The 20,514-nt window shown below is 36.4% G+C and overlaps 1 protein-coding gene across 1 annotated transcript in view; it reads right to left on the bottom strand.

Moving 5' to 3' along the window:
• The window catches only part of LOC148305870 (uncharacterized), a 62,383-nt gene that overhangs the window by 29,119 nt on the left and 12,750 nt on the right, over window positions 1–20,514 (bottom strand). Inside the window, exon 2 of the mRNA XM_088265949.1 lies at window positions 17,636–19,784. Within this exon, the coding sequence (XP_088122075.1) occupies window positions 17,636–19,634 (1,999 nt within the window). The 5' untranslated portion in view covers window positions 19,635–19,784. The remainder of the gene's footprint in view (window positions 1–17,635; window positions 19,785–20,514) is intronic.

Genomic DNA, 20,514 nt, shown 5'->3' on the forward strand with positions numbered 1-20,514 from the left:
ACAATGTATTAAAAATAAATATCAAGCCACTTATTGAACTTTTTACTATGCAACAGATCTTTTAAGGTAAAACCTGAAGGTTTTTACTCCATTTGAAAAATATTTAGTATATTTAAAAAAACATTAAAACAATACCATTTCTTCAAATGCAAAAACAGCACTTTCTGCCCTGTAGCGGGTAAATATTAAGTTAAAAATATGCCGCTTTTGCTGGGATACAGTACATTTTCTGGGCATTCCGAAAACATGCACAACTGAAATTTTACCTTTTTTGATTTGATTGCGCGACATGTGAAATGAATTTTCATGAATCACTCAAACATTGATACCATTTACTACTGTGTAGTTCAAGAAACTCCCCCCAAAAACGTTATCAACATAAAAAAATCCCTCGCAAATTGAGCGGCCCATTTGATGGAATAACAAATTGTACAGGCGATAATGATAAGTTGGCTCCAGCACTCCGTTAGGGGCGGCCGAGACGGACTCACCCTTGCAGCTTTTAAATTAGTTACGCTTTTAGCGCCGGGGGAAGACGTCCTTGCACACCCTGTACGGAAATACATGACGTTTTTACTTTTATTTCTTTTGACTGATTTACTTACTCACCAACCATCATGCCGCTTCCCCGCAGGGCAAGACAGAGACAATAGAACGCCATACCTATCTATCTAGCAAACAATCTTCGCGTCTTCCAATTTCATCCATTTCTTCGTACATACTACAAATGAAAGATGTCCCACAGCATTCCCAGATCTGATACAGAAACATCTCGGCTGTCCAAATTTAAAACATAGTAAGGGACATTTTTTTGTAGTAGTTTTTTTTTTGCATTTTTGGACTAAGTAGATTCTACTTAGTCCAAAAATGCAATAGAAACGTACTACGAAATAAATGTCCCTTACTGTGTTTTAAATTTGGACAGCCGATCTAGGCTTCCTGACAGATCTTCTCTTGCGAAGCATTTTTTTGCGTTGAGTTGCGAAATTTATTAAAAATGTGATACAAAATTGTATCCCGATTTTATTGTGAACTTTTAAAATACTGTCTTAATAAGACGAAACGCGTCACGTATTAACATATTACGTTTTACGTTTTGTTAGTTGGTCACTTTCTCCTGTATGACTCCGATATACATAAATAAATGTAGAATTCAATCCTAGCTTCTAGCCATACGTGCTATGTAGACTATCGGGCTACTCTCCATATACACTGCTGTAACCATTCTCTATACATGATCACACCATCAAATACACCCTTGATCTTCCTAACTATACCTGCCTCAGCTGCACATATATACCTTCTGATTCCTCCACTCCCGACCCTGGCATACAGTCCTAGTTTCTAGCCACACACGCTATGTAGACTATCGGGCTACTCTCCATATACACTGCTGTAACCATTTTCTCCAGTTATGGCATTTTCAAACGAATGCCATAACTAGGCGAAACAATAATTGTCACAATGTCAAATTTTATGTGTTTTTTCAATAATAACTTAATAGACAAAATATCTGTGTTTTACTTGTCCGCCTCCGTAGTGTAATGGTCAGCACGCTCGGCTACCGTTCTGGAGGACCCGGGTTCGATTCCCAGGGGGGGTAAGAATAAATATGAGTGATTTTTTCACTGTAATATTTATTCAATATTACCCTGGACTGGTACTTGAAGCGGAGGGCTGATCACCTTTCCTTCATGTGTAAACGATCAAGATAACACTGCGTTTATATGACGCAGTGCCCTATGCACACCATTGGGGTGCGGATAAGGGTTTTATTATTATTATTATTACTTGACAATTAATTCATAAATACATCCTAGTCATACAGGAGAAAGTGACCAAGTGCATTGTTTTACAAAAACGTGATCATTGACTATTTGATATCTTACTAGCTTAATATTGCCCTGAAAACATCCCAAAGGATTTTAAACTTGGAAGTATAATATATTGACTTGGTAAAAATGACTAACTGCATTGGTGTTTATTTTCTTGCCAAGCAAAAGTGACTTAAATGGCCCTCCTGAACATTTTACGTTTTGTTAGTTGGTCACTTTCTCCTGTACGACTACGATATACATAAATAAATGTAGAATTCAATCCAACAAACCTTGTTTTATTTTGGATATTTTACCCAACAATTCACATTAAAATATTATTTATTGATTCGGCATTAACTTCGTGGAATGATATTATTTTATTAAAATTAAACACTTGAATGCCACTTTATCGAGATTTATTTATATTTACGACTAGTTTTGAAAACGACAGATGTTTTCATCTTCTGGTACAAATTAAAACTAACGAACAAATATATATTTAGGTGTATATATATTTATTTGATATATATATGAACCAATTTAGAAACCTTGTTCTTGAATCACTAGAACTTCACTAGAGACATCTATTGGTGATAATGGATAGAATTTGAATCACATGAATTTGAGTAGTGTGGTTGTCAATAATGGGTAGAATTGGTGAATGTTACACGTGTGTAAAGTGATTACTTAAACCAGCCTATGACATACGTAAATGCTCAGACTTTCATATTATTCTTCATCTTTAAGAAGATGTTAAATATATATATATATATATATATATATATATATATATGTGTTTATAAATATAGGGAGGGGGTTAAGGAACAACATTTTTTGTAAAAGGAAACATAGATAATAATGGTGACGTATTTTGAAACAGTAAATTATTAATATTTGTCCGCCTCCGTAGTGTAATGGTCAGCACGCTCGGCTACCGTACTAGAGGTCCCGGGTTCGATTCCCAGGGAGGGTCAAATAAATATAAGTGATTTTTTCACTCTAATATTTATTCCATATTACCCTGGACTGGTACCTGAAGTGCAGGGCTGATCACCTTTCCTTCATGTGTAAACGATCAAGATTACACTGCGTTTATATGACGCAGTGCTCTATGCACCATTGGGGTGCTGATAAGGGTTCGAATGAAAATGATACTTGAAGCGGAGGGCTGATCACCTTTCCTTCATGTGTTAATGATCAATATAACACTGCGTTTGTATGATGCAGTGCTCTATGCACCATTGGGGTGCGGATAAGGGTTTGAATGAATGAATATTATTAAAACATCTGTCGTTTTTGAAACTAGTCGTAAGTAAAAATAAAACTCGATAAAGTGTTATATTCAAGTGTTTAATTTTAATAAAGTACACATTAAAATGTTGGAAATAGAAGTGATTATTTTCGCAACACCATGTAGCTGGACGCAGCATCCCTTCGAGTTAGGTTAATAAAATTCCTAAGTGAATTGATCTGAACACAGAAATAAATAAATAAATGTACCGACCCCTTTAGAACCGACACCCTCTGCTAAATTAGGGTTGCCGAAACGCTTTCCGGCTGTCGGCCTTACAACTGGCTTCGGAAGTGATCATCCGACTTGCCAGTCTTGCGGATTACGTCACAGATTTGACAGAAAAGCTGTGCATTCCAGACGATTGGTCGTAGTCCATATACAGAAACACAGAACGTTTGAAAATGTTTGAAAATTAACATGCTTCTTTTGTTTATATCGCTCATTACTTTCAACAACGTCATTTATCAAAAATCTTAAATTTTCAGTTGTGCATGTTTTCGGAATGCCCAAAAATGTACTATATCCCAGCAAAAGCGGCATATTTTTTATGTTAATATTTACCCGCTACAGGGCAGAAAGTGTTGTTTTTGCATTTTGAAGAAAAGGTATTGTTTGACTATTTTTTTAAAATGCTATATACTAGATATTTTTCAAATGGATAAAAAAACCTTCAGGTTTTACCTAAAAATATCTGTTGCAAAGTAAAAAGTTCAATAAGTGTCTTGATATTTATTTTTAATACATTTGAGGTTGCTGAAAGAAGTGAGTGATGTATGTAAAGTGATTTAACCAAGCTTATGACGGTCGTAAGCCCTGTAAATGCCCGTACGTCCATATTCTTCTTCCTTTGACAGGTGGCGTAGCTGAGTAGACGCTCGACTGCGAAACTGGCGTCACGGGTTCGATTTCCGCCAATTGCCAAATTAATTCCAGAAATATTCATTTTCAATTGGTCTGGGTGTTTGTGATGTATTTTTCACACTAACCTTCCCTATCCTTACTATCCTACCTGCAGACAACCCTCTAATAGAAGAGGCTTTGCGGGTTATAATTATTTTGTAATTATTTTTTTTTTAAATTTAATTCAATGTTAAAAGTTTTATTTTCATCTCACAAATAAATGTCTCTAGTGAAGTTCTAGTGATTCAAGAAAAATGTTTCAAAATTGGTTCATATAAATATAAAACTTCCAAGAATTTCAGTAGTGTGCTTGTCAATAATGAGTAGAATTGGTAAATGTTTGTGAAGACGTGTGTAAAGCGATCACTCAAACCAGCCTATGACGGTCGTCAGCCCCGTAAATGCCCAGACTTTCATATTCTTCTTCATCTTTGATGAGATATCAAAAAATAAAATGTTATATGTGTTTTTTGCTGGTTTTTTATAGCTCAAACATATGTGGCGACCTTGAACCGATATTTTTTTACTAGTCTACGCTTTCTGTATCTTGGCTATGCAATCTACTCACTGCGTTATCTCGCCTTCACAGCTAGAGCTGCCCTGGAGCCTAATGTAGCGGATGATATGACCAATAGCGCGAGAGAATTGCTGCAGCTAGAAGATGGGGTGATCTGAGCTCTAGAAGGTATTAAAACTTATGAAGTAAAGCGAATGAAAAAATAAGGGATGTTTTCTTTTTAAATGAGCAAAATTGGATTGTAGTATTTAACGTTAGAAAAAGGTCCCTATTTTAGAGTGAAATTGGAGGACTTTAAATGATTATAATTCTGTTTCTACAATAGTTATAAGACATAGGAACACAGATAATATTGTACTCTAATTTATTGCATAGTTTCACGAGTAACCTGCTCCGCGCGTATTCACTGTATTGTAGTATTTAACGTTAGAAAAAGGTCCCTATTTTAGAGTGAAATTGGAGGACTTTAAATGATTATAATTCTGTTTCTACAATAGTTATAAGACATAGGAACACAGATAATATTGTACTCTAATTTATTGCATAGTTTCACGAGTAACCTGCTCCGCGCGTATTCACTGTATTGTAGTATTTAACGTTAGAAAAAGGTCCCTATTTTAGAGTGAAATTGGAGGACTTTAAATGATTATAATTCTGTTTCTACAATAGTTATAAGACATAGGAACACAGATAATATTGTACTCTAATTTATTGCATAGTTTCACGAGTAACCTGCTCCGCGCGTATTCACTGTATTGTAGTATTTAACGTTAGAAAAAGGTCCCTATTTTAGAGTGAAATTGGAGGACTTTAAATGATTATAATTCTGTTTCTACAATAGTTATAAGACATAGGAACACAGGCAATATTGTACTCTAATTTATTGCATAGTTTCACGAGTAACCTGCTCCGCGCGTATTCACTGTATTGTAGTATTTAACGTTAGAAAAAGGTCCCTATTTTAGAGTGAAATTGGAGGACTTTAAATGATTATAATTCTGTTTCTACAATAGTTATAAGACATAGGAACACAGATAATATTGTACTCTAATTTATTGCATAGTTTCACGAGTAACCTGCTCCGCGCGTATTCACTGTATTGTAGTATTTAACGTTAGAAAAAGGTCCCTATTTTAGAGTGAAATTGGAGGACTTTAAATGATTATAATTCTGTTTCTACAATAGTTATAAGACATAGGAACACAGATAATATTGTACTCTAATTTGTTGCATAGCTTTATGAATAAAACGTGTGTATTCTGTATGTTCTACGGGGTTTCTCGTCTTAATATAACACGTACTATTATAATTGGCAAAGTTGAGTAAAGTCTTTCGTTAGTCGCTGTCTTGGAAATGTAATATAAACGTCAAATTTGACATTCGCTCGACAGGGCTGGCGCTAGGTACCCTGTACTAAGAAGGCACGGTTGATTGACGTCACGAGTGACGTTTTAGTAATTATCTGTACTCGCTAAGAAGGGAGTTACTGAAGATCTCATACTTATGAAACTGCGGGTCGCGTACAGTGAGGAAATTTCACTGTGTTTAGAGTACATTCGAAGTTTTGTAAGAAAAACATTGAAGAAATTACACTGTGTTCAGAGTACGTTCGAGGTTTAGTAAGCAAGACATTGAGGAAATTTCACTGTGTTCAGAGTGCATTTAAGATTTAGTAAGCAAACATGAGGATACTTCGCTGTTTTCAGAGTACATAGGAGGTTTTGTGAGCAAACAGTGAGGAAACTGCACTGTGTTCTGAGTACATTCGAGGTATTGTATGCAAAAGTAAGGAAACTTCACTGTGTTCTGAGTACGTTTGAGGTATTGTATGCAAAAGTAAGGAAACTTCACTGTGTTCTGAGTACGTTCGAGGTATTGTATGCAAAAGTAAGGAAACTTCACTGTATTCTGAGTACGTTCGAGGTATAGTATCCAAAAGTAAGGAAACTTCACTGTGTTCTGAGTAACTTCGAGGTTTTGTAAGCAAATATTGAGTAATGCATCCCAGAGAGGCTATTATCAATATGTTTTTTGACACATCGTCACCCGAAAGAATGTTTCCAAAGTAGATAAATGTGGCATCCTATCCTCTTTTCCAACCGCCGCGGTAATGAGACGTGACAGCCGGTTAATTACACTCTGTTTTTGCATAAATACAATCGTTTGATTTCTGTTTTCACCTGATAATGGTATGTAAAGCGGATATAACGCCACAATGGAGTGATTGTGACGTCACACATGTCAGTTGGATCTCTTAATAAAAGCATTATGCCATTATCGCCTTTGTTTTACATATAATTAAGAACTAGTCTTCCGTCTCGGGTGTATAGTGATCAAGGACAGAAACGACCAATATTTTAAAAAAGTGAAGAAAAAAACACAAAGAAAAAAATACTAAATAATTTTTCTTCTTCTTTTAACCTTTATCCGCATCCAATAGTGCATAGGGCACTGCGTCATATTGACGCAGTGTTATCTTGGTCGTTACTTACATTAAGGCAAGGTGATGATCACTGGTGACCAGTCCAGAGTAATATTAAATAAATATTAGAGTCCAAAATCACTAATATTACTTTCACTCCCCTTCCCCCTTGGCAATCGAACCCGAAACCTCGAGCACGGTAGCTAAGCACGCTGCCATCACGCCATGGAGGCGGAGTAAATAATTGGTCATGGTAAATATTTTTTTAGTAAGAATAGAAAAGGATGTTTTTTGGCCTCGATTATATATTGAAAGTTCAATAAATGGAGGCAAGGCGATCAGTCCTGAGCTTCAGGTATCTGTCGAAGGTAACGTATTCAATAAATAAAATATTTAAATAAAATATTATCTCAAACCCAACGAAGATGGCTGTTGTGAACTCATATGTCATGAGATTGATTAATATATCCAAGAGTTAAGAAATTTGAAAAATTTGAGCAGTGTGATTGTCAACCATGTGGAAGAAGTCTTCCATGTTCTTCTTCATCTATGTTCAGATATCAAAATATAACGAGATACTTGTAAATCAGGGCTTTTGAATTGTCACAGGCTGGTTAATTGATAACATTACTCAGTGTAACATTCACCTTGCTACCCATGATTGATGACCACATTACTCAGATTCATGAATATATTTTTTCTTCTCCACTTTTGCCCCTTGATCAGTATAGCCTCGAGCCTTTGCAGTATAGCGATGGTAGATTGTATGCATAATGAATTCTTTAGTTCGGAAATTTCTCGTGTTATGTTAATGCTATACCAGTTCATCGATAATAACAGCAGAGGTAATTTTGTATAAAAACACACGACCCGTATATCTGCTCACAACTGAGGGTCATATTTCACGTATTAAAAAAATAAGTAGTTTTTATTTTTAGATTTTTGACATCTCAAGATGAGAATCCAGTCTGGGTATTTACAGGGCTTATGACCTGTCATTGACTGGTTCAGTGATCTCTTTGCAAACGTTTATCTTCTTACAATTACGTTTCATTTTTAAAAAAAAAATAATTTTTAAAATTAAGATTTTTGACATCTTAACATAAGGAAGAATATGATAGTTTGGGTATTTACAGGGCTTATGACCTGTCATTGGCTGGTTAGGTGTTCTCTTTGCAAACGTTTATCTTCTTACAACTGCTTTTCATTTTTCAAAAAAGTGTAATTTTTAAAATTAAGATACTTGACATCTTAACATAAGGAATAATATGATAGTTTGGGTATTTACAGGGCTTATGACCTATCATCGGCTGGTTAAGTGATAGAAAATTAACAGACGTTAATTTTCTTACAAATGTGTCATATTTCAAATCATTAAAAAAAAAAGTCGTTTTTATTCATACATTTTCGACATTTCAACATAAATTAAGAAGGTATTTGGAAGTCTGCGTTTTTACAGGGCTTTTGACCTGTCATAGGCTGAATAAGTGATCACTTTATTACATATTAACATTCACCATTCCACCCATGATTGACAACCACACTACTGCCATCTATGATAGATCGAGGAAAGTTTTATATTATACAGACTCTTTTTTTATTTGTTAGCAATATCCGAACCCCGGATTATATTCACATACTGAGAACCGCCTGAAAACAAGATTTTTTATATTTTACACAAAGCTCATTATTTGACCAGTTAAACATGTGTAAAGTGGTCACTTTTTTGTCCGCCTTCGTGATGTAATGGTTAGCGTGTTTAGCTACCGTGCTGGAGATCCCGGGTTCAATTCCCAGGGGGGGTGACAAAAATATACGTGATTTTACACTGCAATATTAATTTAAATAATGGACTGGTCACCTTGCCTTCATGTAAATAACGATCAAGATAACACTCGGTCAATACGATGCAGTGCCCTATGCACCATTGGGTGCGAATAAGAGTTAGAAGAAAGTGATTATTTAACCAGCTTATAACAGGTCATAAGTCATGTAAATACCCAGATTCCTAAATTCTTCTTCATCTATATTGAGTAGTCTAAAATATATGGTGCAGAAATTATCTATAGGTACTAAGCAGTTTAAAAAAAAGTGATATTTTTCACTCTAATATTTATTCAATATTACCCTGGCCTGGTGCCTGAAGCGGAGGGCTGATCACCTTTACTTCATGTGTTAACTTCAAGATAACACTGCGTTTATATGAAGCAGTGCCCCATGCACCATTGGGTGCGGATAAGTGTTAGAAAAAGAATAATTCGATATGTAACCACTGTGATCGATCACCAGAAAAGGACACACTGCTATGAGTTGTGATCGACCACCAGAAAAGGGCCCACTGTTATAAGTTTGCAAGTCTCTAGTTTCATTATTAAAACGTCATTTGCGTTTATTTTGAAACTGGACCAAAAGACGATATCGCTCACTCCTTTCAACAACGTCATATATAAAAAAAACTTGATTTTTCAGGAGATCGTTTTTAAAGATTACGATGTTTTCAAAATAAATATCAATCCACTTATTGAACTTTTTACTGTGCAACAGATCATTTTAGGTAAAACCTGAATGTTTTTTCACCATTTGAAAAATATTTTGTATATTTAAAAAAATAATTAAACAATACCTTTTCTTCGAAATGCATAAACAACACTTTCTGCCCTGTAGCGGGTAAATATTAATTTGAAAATATGCCTCTTTTGCTGGAATATATGAGTATTTTTTTTTTTAAATTAGTATATAAACCCTGAGGATGACAAGGTTCTTGTCGAAACCGGTTGGAAAAAGTGTACCAATAAAAAGTGATTAAAACAAAGTTGTTTTATTTTATGAAGTTTAAAAATAACCGCTTTTTCTGGGATATAGTACATTTTCTGGGCACTCCGAAAACATGCAGAACTGAAAATTGACGCTTTTTGATATATGACGTTGTTGAAAGGAGTGGGCGATGTGTTTGTTTGGTGTTATAGGGCCTGTAACACGATATGTGACCTTTAAAGTGCATCTCGGAACGAGAACCCGTCACTTCTGCGACAAATTGACTTCTGACCAGCATCCACACCGCAAAGGTGACACTACAGGGGTATTTCCTTTACCGCACAGCTTCAGACAACTGGCTGATGTTTGAAAATATTTTTTAAAAAAAATGGATAGTTTATAATGCTACCTCAAGGCCGCTTCACAGTGATTGGTTTGGGGAAAAGGAGGTAGTCTAAATATATTACACACATCGCTCACTCCTTTCAAGAACATCAGAAATCAAAAAACTTGATTTTTCGTGAGACTGTTTTTAACTAACTAACTAACTAACCATCACGCCGCTTTCCCGCAGGGGTAGGCAGAGAGAATAGAACGCCACACCACTCTGTCTTTGCAAACATTATTCACCTCTTCCACGTTCATGCATCTCCTCATACATACCCGCCGATTGTTACGACTCTTAACCTGACCACTTTCAAGTATTTGGCACACCTGATCGTGCCATGTTTTTAGAACGTTTTTAAAGTTTAAAAATATAATACAATGTATTAAAAATAAATATCAAGTCACTCACTGAACTTTTTAATATGCAACAGATCTTTTAAGGTAAAACCTGAAGGTATTTTCTCCATTTCAAAAATATATAATATATATTTTTTTTAAATATTAAACAATACCTTTTCCTCAAAATGCAAAAACAACACTTTCTGCCCTGTAGCGGGTTAATATTAAGTTAAAAATATGCCGCTTTTGCTGGGATATAGCACATTTTCTGGGCATTCCGGAAACATGCACAACTGAAAATTGACGATTTTTGATTTATGACGTTCTTGAAAGGAGTGAGCAACATGCAATAGAGAATTGCTTAGAAATATTAGATATGAAAAAGGTAATTAATAAAAATTTACAACTAATAAATCCACAAGTAAATGATTTTTCTAAAATTCCGTAATTAAATATGTTTCCAATCACTCATCATCCTGATCCCTTTTGCCTGTGACTGCCAATCAACGCAACAAAATAAAGCCACTTGAGATCTGCCCAAGCTCCTTTCCCTAACCGTCAAAATATTTATAATATTGCTAAGTAGATAGTGTTTTAGTATTGATCAGTCTTGATAAAGAAGCGGTTAGTTTGGAAACCGGTAGACATTATAATTAAGTTATTATAAAATATTTATAGTCATTTTAAAACAATGTTACATTTTAATTATAAAATGGAAATTTACATTATCCACTGACACTTCGTGATGGAATTGCATTTTAATATATTATTAGATTAAAACCAATATTTTTAGCTTTTCCACTTTATTTTTATATGACCAGCGACCGGGTTTCGTCGTTACCGACAACATCAGACTGGTGGGAGGCTATACAAATTGTTATGTTATATATAAAACAAGGCAGGAGTTGATAACCATGATTTGATACAATTTTGTTGAAAAATTTATTTAATTTGAGTGAACTTAAGTATTGTATGATATTCATAAAAAATATTTTTAATATCATACAATACTTAAATTCACTCAAATTAAATTAATTTCTCAACAAAATTGTATCAAATCATGGTTATCAACTCCTGCCTTGTTTTATATGTAACATAACAATTTGTATAGCCTCCCACCAGTCTGATGATCTCGGTAACGACGAAACCCGGTCGCTGTTCAAATAAAAATAAAGTGGAATAGCTAAAAATATTGGTTTTAATCTAATAATATATTAAAATGGAAAATCACAAAGGTAGTGCTTCAAATATAAATTATATTGATTTATTGTTAATGCTATTGTTATACGCGTGTAAAGTGATAACTTAAACCAGCCTATGACGGTCGTCAGCCCTGTAAATGCCCAGACTTCCATATTCTTCTTCATCATTTATGAGATGTTAAAAAATAATAGTTATACTATGTTATTTTTATTTTTTTCTTGAAATAAAATATCGTTCTTTATTTAAGGAATGAAAATCTGATCAAATACAGAAGTATGTCCCGAATTGGTTTTGTGTTTTGAGGTGAACATCATCTGAACAAGTCGAGGGGCAGGAATCGCATTTCAAAGGTGAATAAAAAACCATATAATAATATGGTATAAAAATCTCAAGTGATCTAGAAGATGTCGTGTGCTCTGAACCGAAACGTCTGGGATCGCAACACAAGGAGGAAATCGAGGCGTTGGGATCACAGTAGAAGCTTACTTAACTTTAGATAGCTAAACTATACTTGTAGATACGTAGTGACTAAACATTCGTCAGGCGGACTACGCAATCACAAACGTGAAAATTTTATAAAGTTTTTATTAAAAATAGTAACTGGTTACATGGCACTTATGTTTGGTTTATTAGGAATTAATGTAAGAGACATTCCGACCAAAAATCACTATTCCGTACAGCTACTACATATCGCTCACTCCTTTCAACAACGTCATATATCAAAAATCGTCAATTTTCAGTTGACGATTTCAGTTAAAATGCGCTCAGACGAATGTGTGGAAAATCATTGTATGACAGAATTAAAAACGACGATATAAGAAAGGAATGTAAGGCTGAACGAGGAATAATTGAAAAGATTAGGAAGAGTTCTTTGCGGTGGTATGGACATGTGGAGCGAATGGATAGCGAGAGAATGACTAAGAAAATATATGTGGCGAATGTGAGAGGGAAAACAGAACGTGGACGACCGAAAAAGACTTGGCACGATCAGATCAATCAGAACCTAAAATCTGGCGGTGTCAAAAGTCTGCGTAATCGGAGGGCATGTATGACTAGATGTATGGATGTGAAGGAGGCGAGGAGTGTATGTCAGGACAGAAGAGTGTGGCGTTCCATCCTCTCTGCCTATCCCTGCGGGGAAACGGCGTGATGGTAGTAGAAGTAGTAGTAGTCAATTTTCAGTTGTGCATGTCAGTGCATGATGCAGTGCCCTACGCACCATTGGGGTGCATACAAAGGTTTGAAGATGAATGTTGAGAGTATAAAATATTAATTATAAAAATAACTCTTAAGTGAAGTAAAACCAAGAAAAAATGAACATTTTGTGTACTAAATTTTGAAATTTTGTCCGCCTCCGTAGTGTAATGGTCAGCACGCTCGCCTACCGTTCTGGAGGTCCCGGGTTCGATTCCCAGGGGAGGAGGTCAAATAAATATAAGTTTTTTTTTCAATATTACCATGGACTGGTACCTGAAGTGGAGGGCTGATCACCTTTCCTTCATGTGTAATCGATCGAGATAACACTGCGATTATGCGATTATATGAAGCAGTGCCCTTTGCACCATTGGGGTGCGGATAAGGGTTTGAAGATGAATGTTGAGAGTACAAAATATTCATTATAAAAATAACTATTTAGTGGAGTAACCAATTTTTTTAAAAACAAATATGTGTATTAAGTTTTGAGATATTTTTATTACATTATTATTTTATCATTTACAAAGGGTTTGAGAATAGACCCTATAATTGTTCATAGGTGCAGTAGTTGTTTCAGAATAGTACCCTACATTTATATGATTCATTTTATTAACGCACCCATAAAACGATACCAGGTGTTAATGATAACCTGTTCGCTAATGTAAAACCAATGATGAAAATAAGGTATTTTTTGCTAGAAATCTGAATTTTTAATTACTAACCTTGTTTCTGTTATATTACCGACGGAAACATGTTGGATTAACCCTTTCACACCCATTGACATTGTAAAAAAAAATATATACAGATTTATTTGTTTTTAAATCAAATAGTTATTTACTAATCGCTCATTCCTTTCAAGAACGTCATAAATCAAAAATCGTCAATTTTCAGTTTTGCATGTTTTCGGAATGTCCAGAAAATTTACTATATCCCAGAAAAAGAGGCATATTTTTAACTGAATATTTACCCGCTACAGGGCAGAAAGTGTTGTTTTTGCATTTTGAAGAAAGGGTATTGTTTAATTATTTTTTTAAATTTACAAAATATTTTCAAATGGAGAAAAAACCTTCTGGTTTTACCTTAAAAGATCTGTTGCACATTAAAAAGTTCGTTAAGTGGCTTGATATGTATTTTTAAAACATTGTATTATATTTTTAAACTTTAAAAACATTCTCCTGAAAAATCAAATATTTTGATTTATGACGTTCTTGAAAGGAGTGAGCGAATTGTGATATTTTATATATTAAACTTGCAAACTAACTGACTATCACGCCGTTTCTCCACAGGGGTAGGCATAGAATATAGAACGTCACACCACTCTGTCCAAACCATCTCAACACACCTTTCTTAATTTCAACTTTCATTTCAATCGCATTCATTCCTTATTAAATCATTTGTATATCTATTATACATCGTTCTGCAGCACATTTGTCTGATGGATCGCATTCCGACTGCACTCGGTCTACTTTCATCCTTTTTTGCCATGTTTTACCAGCATACATTAGGGTTGGAACCAGGACTCAATTATTTAAAATATATACTTGACATCTTAAAATGAATGAAGAAGAATAAGGAAGTCTGGGTATTTAGATGACTTGCTTATCAATCCGCCTCCGTGGTGTAATGCTTGGCGTGTTTAGATCTTGCTATCTTGCTAAAGGCCCCAGGTTCGATTCCCAGGGGGGGGGTCAATAAAATAGAAGTTATTTTTTCACTCTAATTTTTATTATACATTACCCTGGACTGGTCCCTGAAGCGCAGGAGTGAAGATCACCGTGCCTTCATGTAAGTAACGATCAAGATAACACTGCGTCAATATGATTTAGTGCCCTATGCACCATAAGTGATATTCCTTATATTATCCGCACCCCAATGGTGCGTAGGGCACTGCATCATATAAACAGTGTTATCATGATCGTTTACACATGAAGGAAAGGTGATCAGCCCTCCGCTTCAGGTACCTATCTACCAGTCCAGGGTAATATTGAATAAATATTATTTAAATATACATACATATAAAAATAAAACAGCAGAAGGCAGCAAGTCAAGTGATGACGTTTATCTCACCAATAGATGTCTCTAGTGAAGTTCTAGTGATTCAATAACAATGTTTAAAAATTGGTTCATAAATATAGAACTTCCAAGAATTTGTGTACCTAGTGTGTTTGTCAATAATGGGTAGAATTGGTGAATATTACACGTGTGTAAAGTGATCACTTAAACCGGCCTAAGACGGTCGTCAGCCCCGCAAATGCCCAGACATCCATATTCTTCTTCATCTTTGATGAGATGTCAAAAAAAATAATATGAAAATAACTCCTGTAATAGGAGATAATCCACATTCGTGAACAAGTATTTGGACACGCTCAAAATGTTGTACATAAAAAGAAGTTTCGTCTCTTTAGAGATACCGGAAACACGTAAAATTTAGCCTCCTGTCGACAGTCCTGAGAGTGTTGAAGAGGCGATATCCACCGCAGCTAGCTTCACACCGTTCGGAGCAATAATTCATATACAATTGAAGTGCAAGTATGTGTTAATTACAAGTCTGATGCGGCAAGCTACAAAGGGTAATTACGGGGAATATACTTCATTCATTACCTAAGTAACGATTATTTATTTACATTACACGCTTAGAAATCAGACGCAGAGGTTTGTAATCCACATATGATTTGTTGCAAGAGTCATTACAAATGCATTCTGCACTTGTGAACGCATTTCAACCGTATCACGAACGGTTTTCGATGAATTTAGGTCTAAAATGCACATAAAAACGTTTTTACTTATTTATTTTTTTACAAAAATGTTAATAAAATTAGTATATAACCACTCACCGGGATTTTAACGTCTACCAGTTTCGAGACGTACCCGTCTTCGTCAGGACAACACACTGTTTGCGTGCTCAATCACTAACGCATTGTTTGCATGCTGTGTTAGTGATTGTCCTGACGAAGAGACGGGTACGTCTCGAAACCGTTAGACGTAAAAATCTCGGTGAGTGGTTATATACTAATTTTATTAACATTTTTGTAAAAAAATAAAAAAGTAAAAATGACTAACCACAAAGTAAATGCTTTAAATATGAATAATATTGAAAATATAAAAACGTTTATTTATTTGCCTTGTGTGCTGTTTTGAAGTGACTCTAGCGGGACTGGAGGGTGTTCGGTTCGGCTAACGAGAGGTTTCGGATTCGGATTAAGAAAGATCATTATATATCTCTTCTTCTTCTTAGTGTAGGCTTTGAGACCTGTTTTTGAGAGGGATCAGGCTCCTGCGATGTGGATTCCCAGCTGTCAATCCATCTCTTTGGTGGTCGAGTGATTCTTAAATGCAATGTTTAACACGTGCGATTTTTGGTCGAGCCAAGGTTGAACATGCACTAGTGCATGTTTAACCTCGGCTCGTAACGCATGTTTGTGCTGCAATCCTTAGTGCATGTTGCTCTTCGGGTCGACCAAAAATCGCATGTGTTAAACATTTTGTGTAGTTTTAAGTGTGTAAATAGTGCTATGGTAGTGAAGGGTAGTATTGTTTGCATACTGTGTTAGTGATTGTCCTGACGAAGAGACGGGTACGTCTCGAAACCGGTATACATAAAAATCTCGGTGAGTGGTTATACTCTAATATTACTAACATTTTTGCAAAAAAAAAAGTAAAAAACAAGAATAGTTTCTTATCAGTCGAGTCTGGCCTACAAACATTAGGACAATGTAACCACCATGTGAATAACAATCATTACACGTTTTTTTAAGTAAACAAAAATAAATAAATGTACTTTTAATGTTACTGGACTTGATAATGATATAAAAATCCATATTTCCCTAAAAAAGTAAATACAGTATCATGTCGAAGATATGTGAACGTTAGTTAATGACGATTTGAAAAAGGTCAAGCCAATTTTTTATCCATTATCGAACCGACAAGAATTGAAGCAAAAACCAGCACGAAATACAACTAACTACAGCATTACTTGATGATCTAATTAATCAACCATCACGCCACTTACCTCAGGGGTAGGCAGAGAAAGAATGTATGTTTCGCTTTTATACAAACATTAATATTATATACCAGGACTCTATTCCATAGGTCTGGTAAGGAAAGTAGGATAAAATGGCGAGAAAAAAGGACTTTACTATACAGAAGAAAATGGGTATTGCAACAATAGCCAGGGTGCATACCCGTAGTTGTGTTTTGATGTTTTACAATATATTTTTACCGAGTGTTTTTGCCTAGAATTTCTACTCATGAATTACATGAAATTATAGTAACTTCAAACATAAAGAGGAAATCCACTCACGAGTAGGCATAGGCTATGAAACTTAAACAGTTGAAGCCTGATTAGGGTCATGATAAGCGGTGTTGCACAAGCCGTGGCTAGATTTCAGAGTCACTTGAACGTTAGGTAATTCAAAAAATAATAATTTAATATATTTTTAAAAGCTTAAGCCTAGAACTGATATCCTTGCTTTCAGATATTAAACGATTTATTCAAAATTGCATCAATTTATTGGAGTGTCCCAAGCGCCATTCGGTGCAGATAAGGATCAATAGTTTTCAGTGAAAGTTTTGGCAGCCGCAGAAGAGTTTGAAGGTAGTTTGAAGAGTCCATAAGCTATATATAGGGGGCGAACATGGGTAAGTCATCACGATAAATTAAACTTGAATTTCAACCATGGGAATTCATTGGTGATGAACTCTTCTGGTATAAACGAAATTTTGTTGAGAACTTACACCAGTTCGAACATAACTATCAACATATAAGGAAGAAAGGGAACATGTAAGGGAGAAATATTTATTGTACATACCTGAACTTGGTCGGTCGCTGTATCTCGTGCAGTACACCCAGGCTGGCCACACCATGGGTCCATCCTTGCTGGACCCTTCAGCATCAGATTTAGACAAGTCAATGGGTATTGTCCCACCAGAACTGGACTTTTCGCTAGGAGGAACTGTCGCACCAACACTGCTAGTCACTAGATTGTTCTGCAGAGAGCTCCCGCTCTTCAAATCGCCAATCGAAGGCACTCTGGACTCCGCGCTGAGCCTCTCCGACGACAGTCTCACAGAACTGGTCGAAGAGTTCAAATTGGAGCTGGCCGGATTCACTGGCTTTGGTTGGAAGAAGCTAGACTGCTCTTTGGACGAATGAAAGACACCACTTTTCACACCACTTCCGAAATTGTCTTTGATATTTTGGTGATGTAACGCCACTGGTTTTGAACCACCTGATGACGCCAAAGGGTTTGAAACTGCTGCGCCGTATTTATGCTTGCTTGATCCAGATTTGCCTCTCTTGTGAAGAGGGTCTGTGATTCTTCTTCCAAAATCGGCTTTTAGGATGTTGTCTATGCTGAATTTCAAGCCGTTGTGGTTTAAAATGAGGTCGTGTCTATCGTCGTCTACGTTTAAGTTGTTGGTTATGTTCGAACTGTTGTTAGATCCGAACAGCCTGTCATTGATCCCAGAAGGGTTCATCACCGATGAATTCCCATGGTTCAAATTCAAACTTAGTTTATCATGATGGCTGAATTTAGACCCGCTTTTTCTCATCTCCAATCTGTCATCTTGGTTAGGCTTCCCGATCATGCTGAATCCACTATTTAAACTTTGGCTATTTGGTGGGATCGGTAACATGCCAGGGTTACCGAAATGGTTTTGCTTATAGTAGCGCAGGCTGGAGCCGAGCTGAGGTAGAACTCCGAAGTTCTGCATCAAATTAAGTTTCGCATCCGGAGAATTCGGAGATAATTGGGTGGGATTAACGTTCGTTGGAGAGACATGATTAGGAGATAGTCTAGAGATCCCCGGGTTCACGCTCGTAGGGGAATTTGAAAGACTGTGAGGATTTTGATGCATCGGCTCCAACTGAGGGAGATGAGGATTGAAGAGCAGTCTATTTTGGTTTAGGAACATAAGTGAATTTGGTGCGATAGGATTCGGCCTCAGCAATATGTGCTGGTTGCCGTGCAGGTTTTGACTCAGTTGCGATATGGCCGACAAATGCGACTGGATGTGTTTGAAGGAAGATATGTTTTGCATGTGGCCGGGCGAGGGCGCCGGAGACGATCTTGGAGAAACGATTTGGGAATTGGCCGTCGATGATGTCCTGTTCTCCTGATCGAAACTTCCCATTTGAGCCTCGTTGCCTACAGAGAGAACGGTATCCTCGCTGCTGCAACTGTTTTCGTCATCCATATGTTCGCTGCTTTTGCTGTTTAAAACCTTGTCTTCTTCGTTTGGCGAGCTGTTCCTCAGGTCATATTCTGTATCCCTATACCCAAAACTGTTTTGTCCGCATCTTTTGGGAGAGCCATCGAAACTGCAGTCGTCTTTTGAAGCGAATACCATCTCGTTTCTGGAGTGCTCTTCCATATGCGGAGACAGTCGTCTCACATAGTTCGGAGTGCTTTCCAAGAGTTTTTCAGTCGAGAAAACTCCGGGGTTCGAGCAAGAAGAGACGGGAGGACTAACGCTGTCTCTCTCCGACTTCATCTTCAAGACGTTGTGCATGGAGAAGGAGGAATTCAAGGGTGGCGGGTGCTTGGTTTCTTCTGGCGAATCGGGACATCTGTTTGATGTCGCCTGGTCGGGGGAATTGGCCATCCCGTACTCCACTGGTATTGGATATTGATCGGAAGGCCTCTCGGGAGTCATCGGCTTGTATTCCGGGCTGCCTTCGTTCTTATCCCTCGACACCGAGTGGAGACTTCCATCGTTGGACTCCTCCTCGCTCTGGTCCTCGTGAGAGACCTTGGAGTGGCCAGCTTGCTGGTGATGGATGAGGTTTGCACTGACAGCAGCCATACTTCACTCGCGGTTTTCACGACACCATTTTAAAACACAATTTTAATTCCTTCTTTATAGTATCTTTTTTCACCATGAACTAAATCAATTCGAAACTTTTACTGTATTTTTATCACTTTTGCTCATCATTTTTTTAGTTCTGTATAACACCTTTTTATATAAAGAAAAAAATCCATTTTTAATTAAAATAATAATAATAATAATAAAACCCTTATCCGCACCCCAATGGTGCATAGGGCACTGTGTCATATAAACGCAGTGTTATCTCGATCGTTTACACATGAAAGAAAGGTGATCAGCCCTCCGCTTCAGGTACCAGTCCATGGTAATATTGAATAAATATTACAGTGAAAAAATCACTTATTTATTATTATTTTTAGCAATTAAAATAAAGCATTCATTAATTGATTCGCCAGTCACTATGTGGTAATATCTGTCCACTTTTAATTAAAGTTTTACTTAATATACGGTGTTTGAATGTGATGCGGAATGCATCGAAACACGTGTCACAATTAGTGGTGAAATTAAAAATTAAATTAAATTTGCCTTTTGTATCAACTAACTAACTAACTAACTAACCATCACGCCGCTTTCCCGCAGGGGTAGGCAGAGAGAATAGAACGCCACACCACTCTGTCCTTGCAAACATTCTTCGCCTCTTCCACGTTCATGCATCACCTCATACATACCCGCCGATTGTTACAACTCCTAACCTGACCACTTTCAAGTATTTGGCATACCTGATCGTGCCATGTTTTTCTCGGTCTTCCTCTGCCTTTTTTCCAACATTCGCCTCATAAATTTGTTTTACCGTTCTTTCCTCACTCATTCGTTCTACATGTCCAAACCATCTCAACACACCTTTCTTAATTATATTTAT

Source organism: Brachycentrus maculatus, unplaced genomic scaffold, assembly GCF_059751285.1.
Source record: "Brachycentrus maculatus isolate JH-2025_06_01 unplaced genomic scaffold, ASM5975128v1 h1tg000259l, whole genome shotgun sequence".
Taxonomy (NCBI): domain Eukaryota; kingdom Metazoa; phylum Arthropoda; class Insecta; order Trichoptera; family Brachycentridae; genus Brachycentrus; species Brachycentrus maculatus.